Source organism: Podarcis filfolensis (assembly GCF_964270895.1).
Source record: "Podarcis filfolensis genome assembly, chromosome: 3".
In the NCBI taxonomy this organism is placed as follows: domain Eukaryota; kingdom Metazoa; phylum Chordata; class Lepidosauria; order Squamata; family Lacertidae; genus Podarcis; species Podarcis filfolensis.
Window position 1 is genome coordinate 80,577,341 of NC_139606.1, and position 18,990 is coordinate 80,596,330.

The 18,990-nt window shown below is 39.1% G+C and overlaps 1 protein-coding gene and 1 long non-coding RNA gene across 4 annotated transcripts in view; one reads left to right on the plus strand and one right to left on the minus strand.

The window, feature by feature from the left end:
• The window catches only part of LOC310758314, an 80,159-nt gene that overhangs the window by 31,838 nt on the left and 29,331 nt on the right, over window positions 1-18,990 (plus strand). The gene's annotated exons all lie outside the window — the stretch shown is intronic.
• Window positions 1-18,990, minus strand: part of AHCTF1 (AT-hook containing transcription factor 1) — a 51,826-nt gene that overhangs the window by 12,167 nt on the left and 20,669 nt on the right. For all 3 annotated transcript variants that reach the window (XM_083604168.1, XM_083604166.1, XM_083604167.1), the window contains exons 7-28: window positions 17,767-17,851; window positions 14,942-15,092; window positions 14,567-14,699; window positions 14,291-14,472; window positions 13,353-13,414; window positions 11,661-11,789; window positions 10,774-10,864; window positions 10,597-10,686; window positions 10,309-10,449; window positions 9,644-9,748; window positions 8,868-8,961; window positions 7,849-7,972; window positions 7,713-7,769; window positions 6,131-6,277; window positions 5,334-5,518; window positions 4,912-5,056; window positions 4,625-4,756; window positions 1,755-1,902; window positions 1,519-1,669; window positions 996-1,097; window positions 409-601; window positions 100-300 (exon numbers count right to left, since the gene is read on the minus strand). In XM_083604168.1, the coding sequence (XP_083460294.1) occupies window positions 100-300; window positions 409-601; window positions 996-1,097; window positions 1,519-1,669; window positions 1,755-1,902; window positions 4,625-4,756; window positions 4,912-5,056; window positions 5,334-5,518; window positions 6,131-6,277; window positions 7,713-7,769; window positions 7,849-7,972; window positions 8,868-8,961; window positions 9,644-9,748; window positions 10,309-10,449; window positions 10,597-10,686; window positions 10,774-10,864; window positions 11,661-11,789; window positions 13,353-13,414; window positions 14,291-14,472; window positions 14,567-14,699; window positions 14,942-15,092; window positions 17,767-17,851 (2,848 nt within the window). The remainder of the gene's footprint in view (window positions 1-99; window positions 301-408; window positions 602-995; window positions 1,098-1,518; window positions 1,670-1,754; window positions 1,903-4,624; window positions 4,757-4,911; window positions 5,057-5,333; window positions 5,519-6,130; window positions 6,278-7,712; window positions 7,770-7,848; window positions 7,973-8,867; window positions 8,962-9,643; window positions 9,749-10,308; window positions 10,450-10,596; window positions 10,687-10,773; window positions 10,865-11,660; window positions 11,790-13,352; window positions 13,415-14,290; window positions 14,473-14,566; window positions 14,700-14,941; window positions 15,093-17,766; window positions 17,852-18,990) is intronic.

Consider the following 18,990-nt stretch of genomic DNA (forward strand, 5'->3'; position numbering starts at 1 on the left):
AAAGGTAAGCAGAAAGTTAAGGTCCTTTGCACAACTATCAACTTCTCTGAATATGGCTCAAAACGTTCTACTTTCCAGCATCTGTTTCTTCCAACCTACCCCAGCAGTCCATCCTGAAGCTTTGCTTTCTTCCATAAATGATATTTTTGTTTCTTTTGCACGCAGAGGGGGTGTGATAGACCTTCCTGGAGATGCAGTTGGAGTAGCTAAAGGAGTAGTCCGAAGGCTGGATCTCAAAATAGATTGAGGAGTAAAACCAGGAAAGCCAGAGGAAGATGTAGACGTCAAAGCTTTAGCTCTCTAAGAAGAGGAGGAAACACGTCAAAATGGGAGGCAGAACCCACTAATTACATAGCACTTCAGCCTCTGCATCAAACAAGTTCATGAAACCTTCACAATTCTACATACCCTAACAACCAGAGGAGTTTCTAGGAGCTTTAATTCAGGTGCTCTTCTACTGCTCTTGTATAGGGAGCATCGAGGGCTGGAATGCAATGGACTAGAAAGCATACAGGATGCAGATGCTCTTGGCGACATGTGCAGATTGCTTCGAAGGGAAGGTGAATCAAGAGGAATAGGCTGGACCACCAAGTCAAGCAATCTGCAAACATTTCAAAACGTTTAAGAATTAAGTTGTATTAACAAACAGAATACAAATGTAAAATGGTGTTGCCATAAACAGGAGGATATTTTAGCCATCCCTGCCCTACCACTATGACTCATCTAGGCTTTTCTGATTTTAAAATCTGAAGTTGCTTTATGCTTTTATCAATAAATTATCACAGCTCACCTGTCATTTTAGTTTAGAATTAAAAGAAAGAAGAAGCTTTTTTGAGCATGGACACTGTGAATATACTTCCATTTTAAAAAGGGCCCACATAAAAAATATATAATTCAAGGCAACTGTCAAAACTAATTTTCACTCATTACAACTGACGTTTTCAACAGGACTGAAAAGCACCTAAAGGATACAAACACCTATTGAAAAATTTTACCTGGAGCATTTTCTTAAAGATTTAGTAGCTGGTGTCCCAACAAATGGATCTGGTATCTCTGTGTCAGTGCAAGAATCCACTGTAGGTGGTTGTTCTTCAGTTCTAGGAGTTGAAAACACGAGAGTGACAAGCTCATGAAAACCACTAGATGCACAAGTACTGTCTTCCGAAAGAGGAATAAATAAAGCACACCGTCAGTCAGAAGCCAGGTAATTATGTTCAAGTTCGGGTGAGGAAGCAAAGGTTAAGAAATGAGTTGCTGCCTTTTCAACTCTTTTGGCTCAACCTTATTCCGCCTTCTTTTCATACAAAACTATTATAAAAGAGCAGCACACTGCTTAGAATGTTATGTAATGGGGGGGCCTGGTATCTGTCAAAGTTTCTACCCTAAAAATTAACACTATTGTAATAGACTATTCATTATGGTCAATGGAAAGCAGGTGAAGAATATGGATAGCTCCTATTTTAGTACTGGGCAACTTAAGCTGCAGTAATTTTCTGGGACAACAAAATGAATACTTACATATCATTTTGAAATGACTTGTTTTTCTGTTCAGTTCCCACCCATACCTCTCCAATTTTGGACAGTACATTATTGATTAAAGTTGCTTTTGTGATGACATTTCCTGCAGTAACTTTCTTTGCAACTGTTGACAGTGGTTTTGGTCTTAAAACTTAAAAAAAGAAAAAGAAAAAACAACATTAAACACTCAAAGCAAGTTTTGAAAGGTTTCACCACAACACACTGAAAATACTTACTTTCCCGCCGTAGTGAAGTTGGCAAGTGGTAAGGCTTGGCTCGCTCTACAGCAAGCTTCCTTTGTACTCTGGGTAGAACTTTCCCATACTGGTCTAATATGGAATTTCTGGCAACTGATCTCTCTCGCCAGCGGGGATCACGATCATTCTGTTTAAGAAAGGAGTGATAAGAGGAATTTAAGTTAATACTTTACAGAAATACATGAAATAGTAAACCCAGGGTTAGGAGAGCTAGTTCCACAGTCAAACTGTATAGAACTGCTTACTCATGAGCTCTTAAAGCTGGATAGGAAGATTTTTCTGACAAATATTAATAGATCAACAGTACATTATGCAAACTATATATTAAAAAAGGTAAAGGACGCCTGACAGTTAAGTCCAGTCGCAGACAACTCTGGGGTTGCGCTGCTCATCTCACTTTACAGGCCAAGGGAGCTGGTGCTTGTCCGCAGACAGTTTTTCCAGGTTATGTGGCCAGCATGACTAAGCCACTTCTGGCGAAACCAGAGCAGCACACGGAAACGCCATTTACTTTCCCACCTATTTATCTACTTTTGAACTGCTAGGTTGGCAGGAGCAGGGACTGAGCAATGGGAGTTCACCCCATTGTGGGGATTCAAACTGCCGACCTTCTGATCAGCAAGCCCAAGAGGCTCAATGGTTTAGACCACAGCGCCACCCGCGTCCCATGCAAACTATAATCATGGATAAACCTGGATGCTGAAAGGGTCTCTTTGTATTAAGACTAATACTGTACTAATACTACCCCACATACCCACAGTCTATTTTATACAAGCAGTTCTGCTTATCTTGAGCATTGAGGGTAAAACAACCTTTATAGTGTGTCCTAGAAGAATTCATTCTAGGACACATATCCACATTGATGCTGCCTTGTCTGGACCAGTCAGCACTTCATGGCTGCATAACAACCATGGAGCTGTCTCAATACAGCATGTGCCCGACATACTTCAGGTCATGATCAAAATCTGTTTCTTGCTATAGTAGATATTAGAAAGAATATGGTGATTGGGGGTGGGGGTGAATATTACCTTGTTATAATATACCGTCTTTTTCTGTGTATAAGATGCCCCCATGTATAAGACGGCCCTTATTTTTGAGCCCAAAATTAAGAAATGTTTTCAACACCAAACAGAACTTTGATATTTTATTACATATTCAGTATACCAGTATATTTAGTACCGTATATTGAAACAACAAACATAACAACTTTACCAATATATTTGGTATCGTAATTACGGTAGGTAATTTTTTTTTTTTTTTGAGCTAGTCAGCATTATTATAACGTGCAGTATAAGAACTGGAGTGGCGGCAGCACTGGAGCAGAGCTGGGAAGCTGAGCTGGAACGAGAGCATGTCCCCGACGGCCGGGAACTGGTCAGCGCCACAATGCAAGAATCATAGCTAAAGAACCCTTTGAGAGGGAATTTGTATGCTGCAGAAGTCTAATTGCTTTTTTCTGCCCCGCTCTCAAACACCCAGGGTAGCAAACTGCACTCTGCCCCTTTGGCCTAAATGGTCCGCCCACTGCCTCCCCCCCCCCCCAGCTGTAGGGCGGCTGAGTGGGAGGAGGCAGGCAGACTCCGGCAAGCTCACCCCTCCCCAGGCGCCAGAGCGGATTCCTCCGCCGCTGCGAGGTGCTGCGACTGCCAGATCTGCTGAGTGAGTGTGCTTGGGGAATGGGGGGTCTGGGTAGCCAGGGAGCGACTGAGGGAACCAGGTGGAAAGCACAATGTGGGGGCTGCTGCGGGGGAGTATCAGACCAGGGTTTGTCATGAGTTCAATAGTGAGGGGAGGCTGGGGGGGAAATAATATGGATGGCGGCATGTATTTATTTATATATTTAATTGCAACATTCCATGTATAAGACGACCCCCAATTTTAAACTTGAAAAATATGGTAATACAAACCCTGATGAGGTTTGTATTAACTGTGAATGACTCCCTCTGCAGAGGTGGGGGACCAGATAGATCAGAGCTGTCATCTGTGGATTTGGAGAAAGGTGTCATCAGCATGCTGATGACACACAACTCTATCTCTCCATTCCATCAGAACCAGGAGAGGCTGTGAAGGTGTTGGTCAGGTGTCTGGAAACAATGGAGACCAGTCCTGATAAGGAGGAAGTGTTGTGGGTGGGTGGTTCCCATGTCTGCGAGATATGTGTACATCCTTTGTTCTTGGATAAGTTGCTCCACTGAAGGATCAGGTTTGTAATTTGGATTCAAACTTCTCAATGGAATCTCAAGTGCCTTCTGTGGCTAGTATGCTCAAGCTTAGGCTGGTCCACCAGCAACCGATATTCATGGACTGAGACAGCCTGGTCTCAGTTGTCTATGCTCTAGTAACCTCCTGATTGCACTACTGTAATGTACTCTATGTGGGCCTGTCCTTGAAGACAATCTGGAGGATACAGCTAGTGCGGAATAAAGCTGCAAGCAGGGCACTCTGAAGAGACCACTTAACACCAATCCCGAAAACATGGCATTGGAGATTAGTGAGCTACCAGAACAATTTTGAGGTGTTAGCACTAGCATATAAAGCCCTAAATGGCTTGGGACCCAAGTACCTATCAAAAATTTCAGCCCCCAAAACTGGCAGGTGAGGCCTTGGTGGTAGTTGATGCTGACCTGTGACATGGTCTTTTCAGTGGTGGTTCCCTGGTTGTGGAATGCCCTCCCTAGTTCAGTGTTTCCATCACTATTAACTTTAAATAAATGGGACCTGAAACAAAATGCTGTGCATGGAGTGCTGTGGTTCAGAATTCCAGCCATTCCATGCCACTCCTCAACCCACCTGAGATTTTAAGGGAAGCAATTCATAAATGGAATCAATTAAAAAATATTAAGGCTTACCATGAGATTAGCTTTCAGTGATTGATTCAGCTGTAGCGCAGGAACGTAGTTGGCACGCTGAAGATGATGAACTAAGAGGAACTCATGATTGTTAACACCAGCGCTTGTCCTCAAGAACTTCTCCAGACACTCCTAAGGGGAAAAAAGGATTTAGAATATTAAGCTTCCTTTTCTGGAGCAATAAGGGTCTAATTATGCAAACACACATGTACATAGTGTCAATGAGATTTCCAATCACTTTTTGGAGTAGAATTGTACTTTCAGAAGTTATTCATCCCCAAGATTACCTGTTCAGTTTCTGTGAATGGTAGCTTTAGCAAATCTTCCATCAGTCCCAGCCCCTGACAGGTTTCGTATACATGTTTAAGCATATCTTCTACATTTAACCGAGTAGAATGCTGCCGCAGCACACTCCAAGCTTCCACCATACAACTGCAATCAATTTTTGAAAAGTAGATTAATGTTGTGACAGATATTTTTGCTACAGGAAAATTGCATTAAAAATTAGTATTACAGATGTGCCAAGGATGTAGGTGTTCATCCAATACATGCTATCATGGCATTTATTTATTTTATTTTATTTTATTTATTTAAAAAGCACACCAATACCATAAAAATGAGTATTAGTATCTTATCAACTGGGGAACATTTTTCTTCTTGAATACAGTGATATCACAAAGAGTAAAAATAAATGCTGCACTTTTTTCACCTGTTAAACAGCAAGACAGTAAGGTGAAGTGTTACTTCACTGTTGCTCATCAATGATGGCTTCATTGTTTGTATGTATCGGAGGGCTCGCCTGTGCTCTCCTTGACACATCAAGAACTGAATTATCCTTATGTGCTGCCAAGGCAATCTGATTGTAGCTGGATGAAACAGATAGGTCAGGGAATTCTGCAAGAATACAAGACAATATTCAGAAACCTCCTGTGCACTTTCAATCTATTTTCTACTAAACAGTTTTCTACACTGAAATGAAATTATGGAATTCAACATATACACCAATTCTATAGGACAGTTAGATCTGTCCTATAGTGCCACCAGTTAGTTGTGCTCCCACTAAAGCAAGTTATACAAGACATTGTAAGCAGGTCAGTTAGTGTTAGTATAGCTAGTGCAGTGATGCTGAGAACTGACAGCTCAAAGCCAGATGATTTCTAATTCTTTCCCCATCTACACTGAAAGGGACTGTTGCCAGGGTAATAGTCATGTCCCACACTGCTGAAGCGAATAAGCTACTGGCAGCATCAGCCCACTATGATCCTGAATCTAGAGCTAATACAGAAACCATTGTACTAGAAAGCATTATAATTTTATTCAATTAGTATGCCATTAAATTGAAGAAGGGCCATAGCTCAGTGTCAGACTATCTGCTTTGCATGCAAAAGTTCCCAGGTTCAATTCTCAACATCTCCAGCTAAGGCCGTGAGAGACCCCATCTGAAATCCTGAACAGCCACTGCCACTGAGCTAGACAGATGAATGAATTATCACTTTATATACCCACCTCAAAGTCATTGTGATCCAAACACCAAAAACCTTGGATTAAGTTAACCAGACCTATAGGAATTGCAAATGCAGTTGGGAAGGAGCCCACTGAAGTATCAGCCTTGTTTGGACAGGAATGCATGATGTCCAATAGTAAATAAATTGTCTAATTATAAATATTAAGGGCAATCATTATTTGAGTTTGTTTTCTATGACGTGCTAGAACAGACACATTGTACAACATAAAACCATCTTTCCTGCAGCTTCTTCCTTTGGTTTTTTGTCTCCAATAATTAATATCTTATGTTGGTGATTTGCATGAGAACAACCAAAGTCCAAGTATACTGTATTCTTGTTTGCTCAACCACTTATTTGAGTTGAAGCATGCAAACTGCTAGGGAACCTGTTAGAAAACTGCATGAGTTCCATTGAAAGCCCTTGTGGAACAGCAGTAGCTGTTATTTTCATTTTGCTTACACATCTTTTAACTATATAACTATAACCTTATGCTTAAGTAAAGTAGATTTGTAACAGACATCCTGACTGAGAGAATACAGTGCTGCAAAACAATATTATTTAACATATACAAATATCCCAGAGTTTTTTTGGAATGCAGCAATTATTTAACAGCAAGAACTTGCATTACAATGGAGAAAAATGCTAGAATTAAGCAATGCTTGACATAGGTAGCTGACAAACCTTAACTTTGTGTATGAAGCAAAAAAATTAAGAGATATCTAAAGAATTAGGATGCTGCCTGTAACAATGAGATTTGCCAAATATTTAAATTTTATATAGTGTCCAACTAGAGGTCCGTGCATCTTGCATCACCTTGATAGCCAAACAAAATTTGTTGATGCAACCAACCCAGGTCACTAAGCTTATTTATTGCCTATGACACTGTGCTGAGGATTAGCAGCCAAGTGAAACTACAAAGACAAACACTTGCACCTCCCCCCTAAACAAAGAACTGAGCCTCAGAAAGACTTAAAAGGAGCTACACATGCAGCACAGCAAGATGTCGTGCTTGCTTTATAAATTCCCCTGTGGTTCAGACTGAGGTCTGGGAGATCTGAGGGTTTCTCACCAGAGTAAGAGAAATGCAGAGTAAAGTGTCCAACATAAAAAGCTGGGGTGAGGTGGGGGAAGAGAATCAACTCAATGTTATTCCAATAAGAATTGAATCAGTTTATGTAAAAAGGTTATATTTCAAGAAACAGATTATGCTTATGGTTATGTGAAAATTATGAGGTCCCAAAAATAATATATACAATTAATTTGTATTTGTATGGGGGGAGTAGAAAAAGCTAAAACTGTAAAGCTTTTAAATAATGATTTAGTTTAGTAATTTGAGATCCTTGGTTATGGTGTGCAATACATGCACAGGTGATAGGACTGGCGGTTCTGTTCTTCACATTGTAGCACAGTCCTCAGGTTGATATTCTCTAAGTCCATGAGATGGCAGATACTGCTCTTTTTTGCAATTCCTTGCTCTTGGACATCTTACGTTTTCTTCATCATACGCCTTAAATTATACACGTTCATGAATTGCCATGATGTATTTTAAAGACAACATTATATTTAAGTCGTTGAAAGGATACAGTTGCATGCTTGTAGAGATCTTCAATATTTTCCAGTAAGTAGAGATCAAGTAGTGCCTATAATGCAGAACACACTGAGTTAAGTACAGTATTCAATTTGTTAAAATATTAAAAAATCTTCACCAATCATACTTACATGTAATGTAGGAGGAGGGTATTTTCCTGTTCCTCCATCATCTCGCTGCCACAACTTCACTACGGAATGGCCTAACTGGGAAATCAATCCATCAATCATCAAACAATCAGGGTTCCATTTGCCTCTACGAATAAAAAAAAGTTGTTGTTTTTTTTAAAAAAAACTTATTTCCCAGATGTTGAAAGCATATTTACCATTTCTATTAAATGACTGTGCAATTTAGAGTTCTCTCATAGAGAGCGAGAAATCTGAAACAAAATTTGAAAACTTGAATGCATTGGTACAGGAATCTCTGTAGGAAACCTTTCAGCCTGACAGTGACATTCCCTTCTGTATAACCTTCTGGGAGCTGCATGTCAGTGGTGGGTGAGGCCAGAGGAAAAAGTGGGTGGGACAATGAATGCAAATTTTACCTTAGTAAAGTAGCCGAGTTTCTATGCACAAACACACACATACCCTATTCTTCCATCTAGGCAAGCAATAGGTATCCTCAGAGTTCAAGGACACATTCTAGCCAAGGAGAACATTCAAGTGGCATTCGAAACAGGGTCAGGGAAGGGTATAGCTTGGGAGAGGGCATGTGGCTAGGAAGAGTCCCAAGTGTCATACACAGTGGAGGAATGTATTTGGTCCCCTGGCCTGAGGCTCCTCACTCTGACTGCAGACGTTCCTTCTGTAAAGCCATTAAAACCAATTTAAGCTTTCCTGAATATAGGAAGCAGCTGGATTTTATTAGGCATAGATTTTTATTACATGCTACAACAGATCCTGGCAGAACAGCTTACAGTTCGACAATACAAGAGAAGGGAAGAACAAAAACTGCAGTTATAGGGCTTGTAGAAGTAATGTTTATATAAGTATTTTGCAAACAATGAGTGTCCATAGGCAAACGTTTTGCAATTTTTGAAATGAAAGAGAGTCCCTTAAGCAATCTTGCCTACACCTTGGTGCTTATCTCCCTGATAATGAAAACCCATAGGCTACGACGTAATTTGAAACTTCATTTACTAAGAGATTACCTTGATAAACGTTCCAGCTTCTGACGACACCCAGCATAAAAATGTTGTATATGTTGGTAATTATAGAATGGTTTTGACAACTGCATATCTTCATCTACCAACAAGAGAGAAATGCTCATTTTAAAAACACTGTTGAATGAAAACAACAAAAACAGAACACAGAGAAATGATCATCTCTGCATTTTGAGAACAAACAGCCTCGGCCCAGTATACCTGAAGGAGCGTCTCCACCCCCATCATTCAGCCCGGAACTGAGGTCCAGCGCTGATGGCCTTCTGGTGGTTCCCTCACCGCGAGAAGTGAGGTTACAGGGAACCAGGCAGAGGGCCTTCTCGGTAGCGGCACCCGGCCTGTGGGACGCCCTCCCATCAGATGTCAAGGAAATAAATGATTATCTAACTTTTAGAAGACATCTGAAAGCAGACCTGTTTAGGAAAGTTTTTAATGTTTGATTTTTCATATACTGTTGGGAGCCGTCCAGAGTGGCTGGGGAAACCCAGCCAGATGAGCAGGGTATAAATAATAAAATGTCATTGTTGTTGTTGTTGAAAACAGTTGAACTCTACTGAAGCAGAGAAACTACCAGTGTTACCACATTTTTTGAAAACTACCTTTGCAAACACTTGGCTACTCAAATCACTGAAAAGTATAAATGCTGTATTAGTCAAATTTTAGCCAATGGGATTAGAATTAAAGATAGGCTTGTTCATGTATCAGGTTATTTTGATGCAACTGAGTTGTGTCCGAGAACTGAAATACGATTTTTAAAGGCTTACCTAAACTTTCTGGAAGAAGGCTGGATCGACAGAACCAGATGACCACTTGCACATACAGTGAAAGGAGACTGGTTACAACCTGCTTATTTGTCAGATCTGTAATGCCTGAAAATAAAGCAACAAAGTTGTGTCAGCTTTTAAGCATAATGCATCCTTTTGAAAGCACTGATAGATCACAGCAGATCATTCACTGGTAAACTGTCACAATGCAAACTGTCATCGTCTATCTACTTGGTAGATTAACAGTCTACTTGGGTATGCATTCCTTCTCGCATCTTGGTGAACAGAGTCGTCAATTCTGGCTCTACTTCCCTCCAGACTGATTTTAAAACATACTACTCCCATCCCAAGTACAGCCATAAAAAGATACCAAGCCAACTGTATTAGAAGTTCAAGACCCAGAATTAAAAGTCTAGAAATTCTGAAAAAGCTTTCCTTTAATCTTTTTGGTATAAACATCCTATGATTTTGCAATCAGACACCAGTTATTATTATTAAAATAAAATTTAAAAATAGAGGCCCTCTCTCTTCACCAAGGAGATGAAATTTAAAACAGCTGTAAATACACATACATAAACTGACTTACTGGAGGGGGGGGAATAACATTCCTATTCATTAGAAAGTTACATAAAATGTGCACCTTAGATTGGATCTCATTTACACACCTTTTTCTGTGAGTTCTTGTGCTTCCATTACAAAACAGCTCAAAACAGTGCTAAGGTTGCTAAGAAGTAACTCGCAGTGCTGCAAAGACTGTAGAGTTTGTGGACCAATAAAGTTAGATGACCCATCAAATAGTGGGACACCTTTTAAAACAAAGACAAAAATTATGACAATATTAGTTTAAGTGAGTTTAAACATGCTTTCCCTTATCACTAGATGAACAAGTAACCCAGCCCATTTACTAAATATGCTCAACAGAAACTTTCATACCACCAAATCATACTACTTACATAGTCGAACAAAGTCTTCCTTAGTGCTAACCACTTTATTCCATGTCCATTCAAGAACAAAGCGCAAATTAGGGGCAGAATCTGGTTGCTCTTAGAAAGAAAGAAAAAAGCAGAAGTTATGATAATAAGTTTTACGTGCTAGAGGAAATTTTAATCAAATTGTAAGACTTTATTTACCTTCAGAGGTCCACTGTTTGATGAAGCTAGTGAGAAGTCCTAAGGAACTAGTTTGGATAGCAGCTGACAAGACAGCTTCAAATTGCTCTTCCTAAAACAAAATAATAATAAAAACTCATCAATCACTCCTAATGCTGATTCAAGTATTCTCATGCTTATAGCAGGTACAGGTACAGATAAAGGTAAAGGTAAAGGCAAAGGACCCCTGGAATGGAGGAATGTGACTGGGAAAAGATGAAAAAGGAAGAAAAACAGATATCAAAAGGATCCTCACAGTGTCTGGATAGGTCAGTTCTTGGTTTACACTGAAAAGCTATTTGAAAATGTGTCTCTAGCCCATAGATATGGAGAAATCTGGAATATGGAAAATAAGTGCTTCCTTCCATAACATTTTGTGGCAGGGTCCCATTTATAAAGTTTTTATGCAGATGTTAAAGGCATGAATACTATATAATACAGTGGTTACACATGCTTCAGGTTACACATGCTTCAGGTTACAGACTCCGCTAACCCAGAAATAGTACCTCGGGTTAAGAACTTTGCTTCAGGATGAGAACAGAAATCCTGCTCTGGCGGTGCAGCAGCAGCTGGAGGCCCCATAAGCTAAAGTGGTGCTTCAGGTTAAGAACAGTTTCAGGTTAAGAACGGACCTCCGGAACGAATTAAGTACTTAACCCGAGGTACCACTGTACTGGTCAGACAAGGATGTGCATCACCAAATGATCCAGACAGTCAATTAAAATGAGTCCTGAGAGTACACATTTAAGCCTACTTTCATGCATGCCTAGATCAGGAACAATATCTGAATTTAACTAGATTTGGGTGTTTAAAAAGAGAGGCATTGTGAAAACACGACATTTTCTTTTCCGTATTTGTCATGGACGCACCTGGCTCAGACTTGAAGGCTGTACATCGATAAATCTTGGAGAAAGCAAGCCAGCGACAAGACATCTGTTATAACTATCAGGAATGGCTTCATTTAAGGAACCACCAAATTTTTTTAAGAAATGCAATGTCTGTAAATAACAAAACACTATTTATTAAGACAGCAAAAATTAAGCTGTCAGCAGTAAACTGCAAAACACAAGTCATAAAAAAGATTAAACACTCCCTGCCAAAACAAAGGCTGATGAGTAGTAGTTATACTTATCACTTTTTCCTATAACCATAAAGGGAAGATTTATAGAATTCATTGTTTTCTTTCTGTGGATAGGAAGGCTAGTAAGAATCTTGGAGCCAGGAACTTCTGTGGACTTTTTTGGAAGGCTGTGTGTTACTACTCTTGAGTACCATTTTGGCAGCACTCCATAGAGACATTTAATTGGTCTGTACTCGGGGTGTGGCTCACTGTTGAGCCTATGTACTACTGTTGTTAGAGATATACGGGATACAACTAGAACTACATGGGGACTGGAATCCAAAGAACCTTGTGCATGCATGGAAAGCACTCTGAGTACACATAGACACAGGGCACTTGTTTTCTATTCCACCTACAACTTACATAAACTTTCACAGTGGAGGGTCTCCTTGAATAGCCTTTCAAGGTTAGAGGGAAGGATGCATCAGGAAAACCCTATTACGAAGCAGGACTGCTTGCCTCTTCTGCATAAAGCACTCTTATGCATTCTGTTATTCATCTACCCATCATCTTCCAGGGGCAGTGTGCAGAAGTATGAAAATTCACAAAACATATAAATACAGTACAGCATTTCTTTTTAAAAATTCAGGCTAAACGCATAAAGCTAAACAACAACAAAAGGCAGTTTCAACTAAAATTCTATTTAAAATGCCTGGGCAAACAGGTCAGTCTTAAGTCATGAGCAGGCTGGAATGGGAAGAAGCACTCCCCTCAGGTGTCTGGGTCCCTATTTAGGGTTTTGAAGGTAAGGACCAGCCTTTAAATTGGACCCAGAGCTGAATAGGCAACCACTAAAATTCTTTCACAGCAGGTATAATATGGGCCACCCTAGCTGTACCAGCTGGATTTTTTCACTAACTGAAGCTTCTGGATCATGTTGAAGGACAGCCACACATATAATACATAATAGTAATCCCACTCAGAGGGTAACCAAAGTGTGAATCACCATGACAAAGCTATCCTGCTGCAAAAATAGTCAAGGTTGGCAAAAGCACTAAAACAGATAAAAGGTGCTCTAGGCAACCAAGGCCACCTGAGCCTCATGTGGTAATTATGGATCAACTAGTATCAATTGCGTATCTGGTCTTTAAGGGGAAGAAAAAAACCTGCCTGAATACCAGTTACTGAGAGATGAGAGCTACCTACATACACTGCCTTCTCAGGATTCAGTTTCAGTTCACTGACCTTCATTCCAAGTCATTATTAAGTGCAGAATTGAATGCTTCTGATAAAAGTGTATAGTACAATCAGGTAATCACAATCTGACTTTTGATTGGGAAGGCCTTTGCTTGCTTTCGGTGAACATTCTCAGACACATTAGAATAAAACTGCCATGGTCGAACTTTCTTCTACCAAATGTTATATGCTGCTGACTGCCAAAATTAGTAAAAATGTGAACAGGAAAACATCATAATGAGAGCAACAGAGAATTAAAACTTACATCCTTTTGAAATCCTGTGCAAGTGACATGAACAACCCCAGTGTTCAGCAAACAAGTGGCATCTAAAGAATAGAGAATTTCATTAGATTATATTGATACCAGCAACATTAAATAGGTATAATGTTCAATTAGCTGAAAGGTATGACAACTTCCTTATTTGTTTTCTATTCTGACAACTTCCAAGCTTTTCTCTAGATACGATTTATGACACAAATTGTGCAAGAGACCCAGAGCAATACAGATTAACTATTTTGTAGAGAGAGATTGGTTAGAAATGTGCAGATGTGCTTGCAGCCTACATGCTGGGTGAGAGACTGAAAGGGTGTCGAACTTTGGAGCAGAAGCGCTCAACTACGTAAGGACCTCTGCTTATTATATGCAGAACAGAGGCAGGCACAGCTCATGTTCAGTAAGGCCCCTCCTTAAGTCTGATTGCATCTTCAACTATCTCACTTCTCCCATTTGCCTACATACAGACTACATGAATGCCTTTTCTAAAATAGTGCAGGGAAAGTTATAAAATACTAGTGCAGTTCACAATATAAAAGCACATAAAAAGTTATACAGCCACTATACAGAAGAGTTCACTTTTTCCACCAATGATATTATTGGTAACAACCAATAAGTACCCTGTGACACTAAGACAACCAATTCCATATGAAAGTGCAGCAATGTGTTGTTAGCTGGGGAAAAAACTGGATTTTTCTACCTTAAAAATACCAAAAACAAAATGAAGAAAAAATGCTTTCCCCTCAAACAGACATTTGAACTGCCTGCAATAGAGCAAGGGCTGTGCATTTTTTGCCTAACAAATCATCTAGACATTCCCTTCAAGTAGTAGCAGTCCTAATTGCTAGAAATGATACACAGAATACAAATTTCATCTTTGAATGTCTTACTGAACATGTTCCTGTAGAAGTAATTGACGGTACACATACCAAAGTTGTAGGTGCTTGGGTTAAAAAATTGTTCCGGTGGAGGATACGAAGGAGGTACACCACGACTTAAGCTTCGCTCATGTACCAAGACATCCAGAATGTGATGTGGAGAAGTCATGCTCACTACAGCATCCAGGGACCATAATGCAAAATAGGGGCAATTGTGTAGAAATTCCCCAGGCCTTAAGAAAGCAGACCAAAAAAATAGTTAGACAAGCTGTTAACATATTAGATATTATTTCTGAAAATCTATGTAGAGAAGCTGCCATTTCTTACCTTAATGAATCTGGCATTTGAGCATGATACCAGCGATTTATGTCAAATATACCTAAATAGGTAGATGGATTGCCTTGACCATATGTGTTTACTTGCCAGCTGAAGATTGATACACTTGTATCAGGTGATATGACTAGGAGGAAGAAAGAGATGGTACTGCTATAAAAGTGCTGGAAGCTACCAATTACACAAATACAGCTCAAGAGCAGCAGTTCAGAAACCTTTACTTTATCATTATTTGTTGATACAGCACTGAAATTATTAACCAAAATGTTATTTATCACAGAATACTCAATGCAGAATTAGGAGATTTTTACACAGCATGTTCTCATTCTTAGTTCTAATGGTAAGTTTTTTAATACTTGCTGTACCAACCTTCATTAATACCATCTTCTCTGTCAACATGGCTTCGAAATTTCTCTACTGTTTGACAACCGATCAATTTGGTGTTGCTAGTCTGCCCTCTTAAAGAGAAAACTCCACCTGTGAGGTCTAGGCTGTACCTTTCTTCACAGTATTCTAAACCCTGAGGGGAGGGAAGTAATCACGTTTAGTCAATGTGCAGTCTACAGGTTAGTAAGATATTAAGAAGTTCTGTTTTAATAAAAAAGGAATGCTTAAAATTAATATCCCAATTATGACACAGAAGAGTGAGATTAATACAAGGTAAAGTGCACAAAAAGGAGGGAAAGACTGATGCCAGTAGCAGTCTTTTTGCTTCAGTTATACATGTTGACAATTTTCACATTTTTTGAAAAGATGTCAAAGACAAAACTGGTTCCACCAAGCACAAGAAGCATATTTAAATATGAGAATAGCCTGCAGGAGCATTCCAACAACGAAAGAGTTCTCCAGGAAAGCTATCCTATGTAGGTACTTTAAATAAAAAGTTGATGTTCAGAGTTGCTTTAGGGACAAAAATATCCTGTCTCAGAAAGTGGAGCTGTTATTGTATGAGTTCTCATATCCTGTAAAACATACCTTATAAAGGTACACACTGCAGCATTCCATGAAATAGAAACAGTTTGTGACATCCAATATTAGTCACTCAGAATCCACCCACTGAAATAAATAGGGTCTATTCCTAGTATGACCTAGTATGACCTAGTATGACCTATCACTCAGTGAAATTTGCTATATATTCCTAGTATGACCTAGTATGACCTAGTATGACCTATCACTCAGTGAAATTTGCTATATATTCTTAGTAAGTCATAGACAGAATGATAAGACAAAATCCTGTTGGCATTAACCAACTGGATCAAGTAAACAGAACTAAAAACCGTCAAATAGAGTTAGAAGTACGGTAATTTCATTTTTTGACAATCAAAGAAAATTGCTATGAAATATAAATGTGAACGTACTTTTTCCTATATTTTGAAATGTTTCATCAAACAAACATTTAATTATTGCCAGAGAATGTAAAGTTAGCATAGCTCTGGAGATAAACAGGAGAAGGAACCTTTGCAACTCTTCAATATATACTGTGAAAGTCATTGAAGGAACCAGTATGAAAAACATGCAGTGCAAATGGTAGCTGAAATATCAAAAGTAATCTCAAATAAAAATAAGACAGAGGAGGTGTCAAGTCTGAAGCAATACTTAATCAAAGTTAGGCCTTTCTGTGATGTTTCAACAGTCCATATGAATTCATGTCAATTTGTTAGGCAAACTGTGCTTGAGCTGTCTGAGTAGTATATGAATATAACAGTATTATGTTTAAATTAAAGCAATATTAAAAGAGGCAAACCCCCCAAAAAATCACTTTATAATGACAGAATGTCGAAGCACATGACAAACTAGGAAGCATCTGAGGAATTAAGCCCGGGGGAAGAAATAAAACACAAGCATGAAAGTTCTTTTTAAGCTAGCCAGAACGCTTGGGGCACTGTTAAAAAACAAAACCCAGAACTCATACAATCAGTGAGTGACAGGCAATAAAAATACCTGCTCAAAACACTAGTAGATAAATCCAGGAATTTGTTTTGGCTTTTTATGACAGTACCTGAGCCTCAAACAAACTAGAATAGAAGTAATGACTTTTGCATGCAGGACAAATTGATCATTTATATGAAGCATTTTTACAGACAATTCAAATCAATATAAAGAGATCACTGAAACTGCTTCCACGTGTTTGTTCTTCACAGGTGCCTTAAGTTTGGAAGCTGTTCACCAAAAGAAAAGTCTTTGGCTAGTGCAATGAGTTCCATTTCATGCAGTCTGACTACAGCGGTGCCTCGCAAGACGAAAAGAATCCGTTCCGCGAGTCTCTTCGTCTTGCGGTTTTTTCGTCTTGCGAAGCAAGCCCATTAGCGGCTTAGCGCTATTAGCGGCTTAGCGCTATTAGCGGCTTAGCGGGCTTAGCGGATCAGCTGTTAAGCGGCTTAGCGATCAGCTGTTAAGCGGCTTAGCGGCTTAGCGGATCAGATGATAAGCGGCTTAGCGGCTTGGGAAAGGGGGGGGGGAGGAAAAAAACCCCGCAGGAACTCGCAAGACATTTTCGTTTTGCGAAGCAAGCCCATAGTAAATTCGTTTTGCGAAGCACCTCCAAAACGGAAAACCCTTTCGTCTAGCGGGTTTTCCGTCTTGCGAGGCATTTGTCTTGCGGGGCACCACTGTACATACACTTTTGGGTAGTATCCTAAGGATTATTTTTCACATATTTGGCTTCTTATATATTCAATGCCAGGAACACTGACAATGGGTGGCAGGAAAGAAAGCTAATTTACACCTATTTTTAAGCGACTGCATGATGTTACTGTGCATACAAGTTTCATGTTATCATTTCATTTTTTAAGAATGCAAACTCAGTAGTGCAAGCACACTCCAGATTTGTTAACTAGATTAATAACGAGCAAATGTAGTGAACATTTAAGAATAAAATCTGAGGAAATGTCTTCTGAAAATGAGAGAGAGAGAGAGAGAGAGAGAGAGAGAGAGAGAGAGAGTTGAAACTAGACTCAAACTGATTACATCAATTTTATCAGTGCCATTAGGACATCTCTACATATTTGTACATCTGTAGCACAGTAATAAATACTATCTAATCTCTGAGATGAATGGAGTAAAATCTTAAAATCTAAAGTATTCCCTATTAGCAAGATTACGGGTGGACTACATATTTAGAACCCAGTTGTAGTTTTAGAGAACACCAGTTCAAGTAAAGCAGTATTGAATTTTAGTATATACAAATACTTTACCTCATACATGATTTGTCCTGATGCCAAACGCCTTCTGTCACTGAAAGCCAACTGCAGTAGATGTAAACTAACAATATCCCCTTCACTAGAAAGAAACAAGTTAAGAGTTTAGTATAACACCTAGGCACCTTTGTTATTTCTCAGGTAATACTACTTAATATAGTTACTATAGAATATTTTAAAACACAGCTGCTATATAATAAATATTCTTAATGTTATGCTTTAAACCAGAAGAAATGCCAAGTCTCTGACCAGAAAAACTGCTGAAAAACTTTGTTATGCAACTGTAGCAAAGAGAACTCTGATTAGACAAATTTTTAAAGTCCTCTAAAACAACCTGCAGTGTAAATGGAGTAGAGGTAATTGGATAGTGGTTTTGTACAAAGGTAGAAACAACAGCAAGTCTACAGACACCTCTTTAAAGCAACAGAACCATTTGTAAGCAGTTATTAAACTAAGTATTGTTATGTAACCAACTAAGTACTGTTATATAACCATAGCCAACCTGAAAATAAACCTTTATCACAGTAAACTTTAGTAAGCTTTAACAGAATTTGTTAACTTTCAAACCATAGCCTCCTAGTTTGCTCGTGACATGCCTATATTGGCATGGCCTCTGTGACATATGCATAGAAATAGTCCAGTCTAATCTGTACGGACATTTTATTAATCACATAGATTCATTCCAATGAATTGATGGAAAACCCTTGCATGCAAGAGAGATCTGCAGGCACTTTTACATCCCCATAGCAATCAAGAATCAGGCATATTATCACTGGAACACTTAAAATCTAAAGTAGTGTCTAAAACATTCCGCAAAGACTGTAGTATTCCATTTGTAACAAATCCAACTTTCCTAGTATACAGGTTCTCAGTAACTATGATGAATCATTCATTATTAAATGATTCTAAATATTTTCTGCAAGATTCACAGATTTAGCTAAACATTTTGAATCCAGTTTCCAAAATAATTATTCCTTTCAATCACCATCAAATTATTTTATCATTTTTCACAGGCAGAAGTCAAACACATGAATCTTACCATGGAAGTTCCCTAGCTTTTGTTACCAAGACCTTAATTCTGGACTTGTATTTCAATTTACTTCTGCTTTGAAAATAGTTATTACAGAACATGGGTGGGGAACAGAGACCTGTGGGGCTGGTTACAACCTCTGAAGCCATACAAATGTTTTTTCAAGCCTAATTGTGACAGGGGGGTCTATC